At 53.1% G+C, this 8,046-nt stretch overlaps 1 protein-coding gene across 19 annotated transcripts in view; it reads left to right on the forward strand.

Annotated features, from left to right (window-relative positions):
• The window catches only part of CACNA1C (calcium voltage-gated channel subunit alpha1 C), a 596,360-nt gene extending 588,561 nt beyond the window's left edge, over positions 1-7,799 (forward strand). For all 19 annotated transcript variants that reach the window (XM_046654484.1, XM_046654423.1, XM_046654475.1 and 16 more), the window contains 4 exons: positions 1,284-1,390; positions 1,720-1,823; positions 3,652-3,975; positions 5,847-7,799. In XM_046654484.1, the coding sequence (XP_046510440.1) occupies positions 1,284-1,390; positions 1,720-1,823; positions 3,652-3,975; positions 5,847-6,149 (838 nt within the window). In that variant the 3' untranslated portion in view covers positions 6,150-7,799. The remainder of the gene's footprint in view (positions 1-1,283; positions 1,391-1,719; positions 1,824-3,651; positions 3,976-5,846) is intronic.
• Positions 7,800-8,046: the final 247 nt, after the last annotated feature.

Here is an 8,046-nt window from a genome sequence, read left to right on the forward strand (position 1 = left end):
TGTCAGGGCTGGAATTTTTTAAGAGAAGGGTTTCTTAACTGCTTTGGATAAGAAGAAAATATAATAGGGAGGGCTTACCAAGTTGAAAATGAGAGGAAAGTCTTGGCGGTTTTCGTTCAAAAGCTTTTATGACATCTACAAATGCTTGAAGGCAGTATGCCGGGGGCAGAGAAGGCAGCGCCGTCTCCGCTGGAAGTGTGTGGACTCACACCAGGGGCAGTCATTGCCTCATCTGTAACATGAAGGGTTAGAATGCAGCCTGGCTTCTTGGGCTGCGGGCTGCTCCCACTAGGACTGTAGAACCAACTTATTGGATTGCAACCGACATTTTTTAATGAAGTAGAGCAGACTAAAGTAGAACAGAGGCTATCAGAGTACAATGCATGCAATAAAGGTAGGCGTGGTTCATGGAGTTTATCCAATGGGTATGTCTGTGCGTCCTGGAACTATGTAATATACTTTTTCTTGTGAGTCCCCATCAAAAAGGCCTAAAGGGGCCAGCCGGTGGCACAGCAGTTAAGTTCGCACACTCGACTTTAGCAGTCCAGGGTTCGCTGGTTCGGATCCCAGGCACAGACCTACGCACTGCTTATCAAAACACACTGTGGCAGGCGTCCCACATATAAAATAGGGGAAGACGGGCACGGATGGTAGCTCAGGGCCAATCTTCCTCAGTAAAAAGAGGAGGATTGGCAGCTGATGTTAGCTCAAGGCCAATCTTCCTCAAAAAAAAAAAAGTGATAGAAGCCATTGACCAGATTGCCCTGAGATCCGTCCAGCTCTGCTGTTCACTACCTGGAGGACCGAGTGTTTGTTGTAGGCAGCTGCTTACATGCTCTTGATGAAGAGGGGCACAGGCAGGGAGAAATTAGCTGCGGGGGGGTGGGGGGGGAATGTTTGGGCTAAACTTGCGAGTAGTTGTGATAAACAGCATCAGCATATGTAAACAGAGGAGCCCAGGCCATTCCCGGAAAGAACTTTGTGGGCCTAGAATTTTTTCCAACGTTCTCAACGACCTCAATCCAAGAGAGGCTCCATGGCCTCAGATCAGAAATGCAGGGCTCGCGGGAGACAGGCTGTGTGAGACACTGCACGCCAGAGAGCGGGCCCAGCTCCCTGGGGCGGCAGCTGCCTGCTGCCCCTCCCCAAACCTTTGGGAAAGCACAAAGTGGGGGCTCCCTTCACCAAGGAGAAAAGCAAACTGCCTTCTGGGCTGGCAGCTGTCCCTCTGGGGTGGCAATTCTCAGCCTCTAGGAACAAGCCCCAAGAGTTCTCTGTTCCAGGCTCTCTTATCAGGATGATGAGCATCGACAGCTGACACCCCCCGAGGAGGACAAGAGGGACATCCGGCAATCTCCAAAGAGAGGTTTCCTCCGCTCCGCCTCCCTAGGTAAACACTCAGCCTGCTCTCCAGATGTGGCCGGCCAGCGCTCTCTCTGAGATCGATGGTCAGGCACTCAGGGAGGGCTGAGAAGTTCCTACAGCTGGGCGGTGGGCTGGGCTGATTTCCAAAACAACGGAACAGAATTCCAAGGGCAGGGGTCGTGGGATGGGACTTGGACATATACTACATGATATGTCTCGGAGAAAGGCGGAGGGGAAAGAGGAGGTGTGTCCGGGGCCACTAACACTGCCCCTTGCCCCCTCCCTGGGTACGACCGTCACAGACCTGCACCCACCCTTCCTGTGCTGAGCCCGGTTCTTTGACTGGCTTTGCAGGTCGTAGGGCCTCCTTCCACTTGGAATGTCTGAAGCGACAGAAGAGTCAAGGGGGAGACGTCTCTCAGAAGACAGTCCTGCCCTTGCATCTGGTTCACCATCAGGTAGCCCAAACTCTTGGTCAGGCCACTGCCCTCCACTAGCAGGCTAGACAACCCCATGATTATGGGCAAATCCCCAAGATACCAGTCAGTCTTCCTGTCGCAGACCCTGCCACATCCCTACCCTGGTCCTAGCCACCCCCAGGCGAGGGGGCTTTTCCTATACAGGTGAGAACCTTGAGAAGGGCTGTCACTTCCCGGGGGGGAGCAGGGTGCGGGGAGGAGGACGGTAGACACCTAGGAAATACTGGTGAGCAGGAGCTCCTCACAGGTCCCGAAGGATCAGCGGCTGTGGGATCCCACCTGAGCTTCCTTCTCACAGGGGCGCAGATGCTGCCTCCCCAGACGCTGGCTTATACTACAGGGCACTCAGGCAGGTGTGGTCGTACCTAGAGTTGCAAGACACCTGGAGATTTAGCTGCACAAAAATCTATACCCTGAAATATAGAAATGGTCAAAGACTCTGCCAGCAACAGGGTCAGGAGCAGAGAATGACATCCAGGGAGAGCCCATAGTTGGAATGTCTCTTGGCACGGCTGACTCCAGCTGAGCTAGTGAAATCCGAGACGCCAGTATCAAATGGACTCTTAGGATCTCACAACTCATGGAAACCTCAGTTATCTAAGGTCAATCTCTTACCTCCAGGCAGATTAAGGTCTAAACTAGAGTTTATCTCTTTAATTGTATTCTCCGTACACTGGGCCTGCGCTTTAAATGATTTTTTTATACCCAAAGGCATTCCCCTGCCAATCAAAGCTTATAATCTGCATAAGATGGCCAGTGTGGCTCGGCTAAGTTGGTATTATTTCAGCTCAGAGGAATACACTGTTTTGCTGAGCCTGTGTGGCACTGCCTACATACATATGATTTCCTCTGGGCTTTCTGGAATTGAGCACAGCCTTACACTTCCCTCAGATCTCCAGGGACCCGGGCTGGGGACCATCAAGAGCAGTGAGCAGGGGCGGCTGGCAGGCTGAGGGGACACTGTGTGTGCTATTCTAAAAGATCTCCAGAAGCTGATCTCACCCATCTGTTCTCATCATGCTGAAAGGCAAGGACTCCTGTCTGTTTGCAGTCTCCCCTTTATGCCTTTCCAGACCCTCCAACCGCAGCCATGACGCCCCCTTCACTCTGCCCCTTGGGCTGGGCTTTCCCACCACACAGTGTGGTTCTCCCAGGATGCATCACATCAGAGCAGGTCACTGTGGCATCTAGGATGAGGCCGTGACCTGCCCTCAGGACCCTCAAGCACAGTGGGGGACAGATAGCTTCCTCACAACACAGTGTAAGGTTGGAACAATAGCTGAGACAAGCTGAGCTGGAGATTAGTGGGACGTTATTAACGGCCCAATTGACTGTAAAACTTAGACAGTCAGCCCTGTTTTGTCAAGCTCTGTGGCACTCAGCGTCCTTCCTGACAGGCCTTCTTTCCCTTGAGCCTCACTCAGCCCCAGGCGGAGGGACACGGGCCTGCTGCTCTGCTTTTCCAGGTGATGCAGGCGCCATTCTCTCTCCTCTACTAATGAGAAACCAAAAGTGAGAGAAGCCACAGCTCACAGGTGGTGGGCCAGCACTGAAGAGCCGGTGATCTCAGTGCCACTCCTGATTCTCAGCTTTCTGACTTTAGAGTAGAAAGAGATCACTTCAGACTGAGATGATCACAAAATATATTTTAGGATAGATGAAACTCAGGGTAGGAGTCTGGCAGGTGAAAATATGGCGGGGTGAGTTCCAGGCAGGGGGACCCAGCTGGAAACAACAGCTGCCAGGAGGCAGAGGCCTGCCTCTCTGGCCTGAGCACTCCTAGTGACTCGTGCTTGTGTGTCTGCAGGCATTGGCAGTGGCGGGCCTGAGCCCCCTCCTCCAGAGAAGCCGTGCCCCCACCACCTGTCCCCAGCCCTGGGCCACGCCCAGCAGCCAAGGCTGGCCCCCGAGGCCCATCCCCACCCTGCGGCTGGAGGGGGCCGAGTCCAGCGAGAAACTCAACAGCAGCTTCCCGTCCATCCACTGCGGCTCCTGGTCTGGGGAGCCCACGGCCTGTGGTGGGGGCAGCAGCGCCCTCCGGAGAGCCCGGCCTGTGTCCCTCACAGTGCCCAGCCGGGCCGGGGCCCCGGGCAGGCAGCTCCACGGCAGTGCCAGCAGTCTGGTGGAAGCGGTGAGTCAGAGCTGCACGGCGGACAGGGCAAGGAAAGGCCGCGGGCAGCACGGGGACTTTGCATGGACAGCTGAGACGGGAGGACCCAATTCTTTCCCGAGTAGATTGGATGTCGGTCTCTTGGGCAGAAAGGCCCTCACTCTCGGGGCCTGCAGAAGGAGGGTGTGGCCTGCGGGAAATTATGACCACACAAGACCGCTCTTGGCTTCTGTTGGGCCTGACGCAGAGGGAAAGAGAAACTACTGAGCAACATGTCCCTGCTACAGGCCAGCGAGGCCCGGAGGGCTGTGGGGCTCCCGTGTACAAGCCCCAGGTCTGCTGCGACTGTTCCAGTGCAAGTGTGAGCTTGGGCTGCATTCGAGCCTGTGGAGAGTCAGTGTCTGTGCTCCGGGAGCCTGGGGCTCATTGGAATAACCTAGGGAGCTGCAGCAACCTAGGACCAATTAAATGGATATTTTTGAAAGCCCTTTGGTCATTCTAATGCACAGCCAGGGTTGAGAACCACTGGTCTAGAACAGGCGTGCTGTCAGTCCCACCATACTCTGCCCTGGTCAGAGCCTCTAGTGCAATCCTGGCACCACATTTTAGCAGATCTTTGACAAATTGGAACAAGCCCAGAGAAGGACAGTCAGGTTGGCAAGGTCCCTAGAAGCCATTTCCTATGAGAACAGTTCGAGGGAATTAGGGAAGAAACCCTGGAGAAGAGATGATTTAAGAGGCCATGATAGACATCTCAACCCTGGGAGGGCTTCATGGCCAGGTCTTGAGTACTGGACCAGAGTGACTAGATCAACCTGCCGGGCAGGGGAGATGTCACCTTCCCTGTGACAGAGGCTTCCACATGAGGCGGGCTTTCCTATAAAGGAGTGAGCCCCCACACTGGACACATGCTAGCTAGCAGAGACGAGACCCGTCCAGTCATCAGACTGTCGTGTGAGGTGGGGAGTTAGACCAGATGACTTCTAAGGTCCCTTCCAACTCTAAAAGCCTGTGATGCTTTGCCAGGCCCTGTTGTCCCTTCCTCAGGTCACAAAGCTCCATTGTGGACACTGCTCTGGGTGCAGGCTAAGGCCAAGGAGCAGCCTCTCTGCTCTCGTGCGCTCTCATTGTGACGAGGAGAGACACACGGTAGACAAACATCATGTAACCCATCAGGAAGGGGTGGGAGCCGTGAAGACAGATTAAGCAGGATAAGGAGATCCAGAGTAGTGAGGTGGGGGAGCAGGACAACACAACTGGGAGAAAAGTCTCCCATTCTTCACTCTGTTGCTTCCCAGCCCCTTGGCTCAGTAGCTGACCCCTCTTCCCCCTGGGAAGGAGGGAGAGGTTCGGGATCACCTGCTGGCCTGCCAAGCAGCCGCAGAGGCAGGCTCATGCCTGGTGCCTTGCACTCCAGGATCCTCACGCCCAGGAAGGCAGGTGGCGGGCAGTGGGCACCGGTTAACAGCTTCACCACAGGAGAAGGAAGCTTTCTTGGAAAGAATGCTATGGGAGCATCTAGGGGTGCCGGGGAAGAGAGAAGATAGGGCAGGCTGGGTTCTGCCCAGGCGGCAGCCCCGCAGCCCCCCGGCCCCTCTGTGAGCCAGCTTGTCGTGTATTTGATAACAGTCTTACAGTACCCCAGCCCAAACGTCTCTCCTCTGACCCACACACCCCTAATTCCTTCGGGAGGTGCCCCATCTCCACTCTTGTGCTCTGGGCACCCCTCCCGACACACACACACACACACACACACACACACACACGCACGCCCGCGCGCACACAAACTTCCTGAAGTCACCAGCCCGAAGCCCCTTGCTCTGGCCCTGAAGGGCAGAGTAGAGCTCCAGGAATAATGTTCCTCTTTGGTTCTTCTTCGTGCCCCCCTTCAGGTCTTGATTTCAGAAGGACTGGGGCAGTTTGCTCAAGATCCCAAGTTTATCGAGGTCACAACCCAGGAGCTGGCTGACGCCTGCGACATGACGATAGAGGAGATGGAGAACGCTGCCGACAATATCCTCAGCGGGGGCACCCAGCAGAGCGCCAACGGCACCCTCTTCCCTTTCGTTAACTGCAGGGACCCAGGGCAGGACCGAGCAGGGGGCGAGGAGAACGAGACCTGCGCGCCAGCCCTGGAGCGTGGGAAGAGCGAGGGGGAGCCCCAGGACAGCAGAGCCTGCGGCGGCAGCCTGTAGGAGCCGGGGCTGGGGAGATGCTGGGTTTTTTATTTGTTTCAATGTTCCTAATGGGTTCGTTTCAGAAGTGCCTCACTGTTCTCGTGACCTGGAGTTAACCGGAACAGCGTCTTCATTCATTTCGTTGGGACAAGACGCAGAGTTGAGTGGTACCGAGAGTCGGCTTTTCAGGGGGGAAGAAAAGCAGCAACCCCAGTGTGTGTCCACAGAGGCAGAGTGGTGAGGAGGAGAAGGTGGAAGAATCAGGGAGGGAGAGCAAGAGAGGAGACGCCTGCCCTCCCGTGATATTTCAGGCCCTGCACGAGGAGCCAACTGTCGCCTCCGGGCATGAAAGAGAACCTCAGCTTCCTGCGGTAGCCCTCACCAAAAGGACCCTATGTCAAACGGGTGTCTTTCAACTTTGCTTGTAAAAAAAATCATTTTGCACATATTCTGTATGAGCCTCACTGTCTCCATAGAGCCAGGGCCCTGCGGATTTGCAGAAGGAAGCGGGCGTGACTTCGGCGAGGACCCAGCCCCAACCCAGAGAGGGAGGAGGAAGCAGCGAGAGGCGCGGGAGCCGGGGAGCCGGGGAGCCGGGGAGGCGGGCCGGAGGGCGGGGCGCCGCGGGCGGGCGGAGCTCCTGCTGAGCGCTCTTTCGTTTCGTGGTTTGACATTTTTCTTGACAGCATGTTGCAGTTTTTGGGTTTTGGTTGTTTTTTTAATTATTATTTTGTTTTCCCAGGGGGAGGGGAGGAAGAAGAGCGTTTACAAAGTTTTGTAGCCACCCACCTTGCTGTTTTCACTTTTGCAAATGTAAATCGGGTTTGGTTTTATTGTATTATTTAAACGGTTGTGGGATCCTTTTCTACGGAGGGTTCAGTGGAACCGCTGTAGGAGAGTTTTAGCAGCCATTGTGTATGCCCAATAATTTGTTATAATTTCCGTAGATAGTAACAAAAATTTTGGGGGGTTTGATTTTATAATTTAAAGATAATCAGCAATGCACTTGATATGGTCTTGCACATATGGGTGATTGAGTTGGGTTCTTCTTAATGCTGGGTGTGTTAGTGGGTGCCAGCAAGGGGAAGCATGTACGAGAGAGTCTGTGTGTGTGTGTGTGTTCCGTGTGTGTGTGTGGTGGGTCGTCTGTGTGTCATATGTGTGTACGTGCACCCACGCGTGAGCGTGAGTCCAGCTCCCCCTTCCGATTTGACTGTGGGGAGATCTGAATCTGGGGCCATTCGAAAGCAAAAACAAACCACTGTCTCTGCTTCTGAAACGGGAATCAGTAACTCTTTGCATTTTCTGTCCCACAAGATATGCAAAAACAATGCAATAATATTCATTTTAAAAATACAGTTGTGAGTTGTGTTGGCATTAAAACTGTATTTTAAAAAACCACACAGAAATTTAAGGGAAAACTCAAGAAGACATTTTGCTTCGACATATTCCGTGTAATGTTTTGTTGCATTGATAATGTTTCTGTTGAAGAAACCGTTATACTTGAATTCAGGTCAGTTTCAGTATTTTACAAATATTTTTTTAAAACTGAATTGCAGTTGTGCCAAGCGAATATAATGAATTGAATTAAGTTTGTTTTTGAATTCACTTCTTGTATATTTTGCTGCATGTAAGTAAACCATTTTGTATTTCGAGTGTGACAAGCTATACCGTTGAACTCTTAAGTGCTTTTCTATATGTGGCTGGGGGAAAGGGAAGGATTTTTCTTTTGCTTTGCACAATGCGCAGAGGGATCACCAGTGTAGATCCTGGCTCTCCCACCCACAAACAGGTTTGGACACTTCTGTTTTGCATATCTTGTGTTCACTTCCATTTCCCTCAACTTTTCTAAAACTATATGATAGGTATATTTGTACTGCATCTTGCTTTGAGAGGCCAGGACGTATCTTATTCC

Source organism: Equus quagga, chromosome 1 (genome assembly GCF_021613505.1).
Source record: "Equus quagga isolate Etosha38 chromosome 1, UCLA_HA_Equagga_1.0, whole genome shotgun sequence".
In the NCBI taxonomy this organism is placed as follows: Eukaryota; Metazoa; Chordata; class Mammalia; order Perissodactyla; family Equidae; genus Equus; species Equus quagga.